We start from the raw sequence: 398 nt of genomic DNA on the forward strand, positions 1-398 counted from the left end.
AGGGCGTGACGTCCGGCGACGCGAGGCGGTGATCAAGATCTAGGCCTACTCATCCGGCGCTCACGAGAACCCCTGCCATTGTCTCATTATACTCAAGGCGGCCCATGCCCCCTCCCTAACCCTACCAGCCCTCACGCACCTCCCCTCGTAATGCCAAGGCGGAGCGGAGCCGCCAGTGCCCGAGGGGAGTCCCGGGGAAAGGCTCCGGCCGCGGGGATCAGAAGCTGCCCAGCGCTTGTATTGCCACGCACTTTTTGCGCCGCAGCCACCAGCGGGCAGTCTCCCTTGCGGCCACTAACGGTATCGGAACTCATGTAGTACTACTTTGTAGATATGTGCATACATACATAAAATCTGTGTCTCCCTCCCTCCCCATCATTCTCTTTCTCTCTCCCCAA

The 398-nt window shown here is 59.8% G+C and overlaps 1 protein-coding gene across 1 annotated transcript in view; it reads right to left on the reverse strand.

Moving 5' to 3' along the window:
- The window catches only part of LOC119585352 (serine/arginine repetitive matrix protein 2-like), a 12,031-nt gene that overhangs the window by 11,537 nt on the left and 96 nt on the right, over positions 1 to 398 (reverse strand). The window contains exon 2 of the mRNA XM_037934023.1: positions 140 to 294. Coding sequence (XP_037789951.1) covers positions 140 to 294 — 155 coding nt within the window. The remainder of the gene's footprint in view (positions 1 to 139; positions 295 to 398) is intronic.

Source organism: Penaeus monodon, chromosome 19, assembly GCF_015228065.2.
Source record: "Penaeus monodon isolate SGIC_2016 chromosome 19, NSTDA_Pmon_1, whole genome shotgun sequence".
Taxonomy (NCBI): domain Eukaryota; kingdom Metazoa; phylum Arthropoda; class Malacostraca; order Decapoda; family Penaeidae; genus Penaeus; species Penaeus monodon.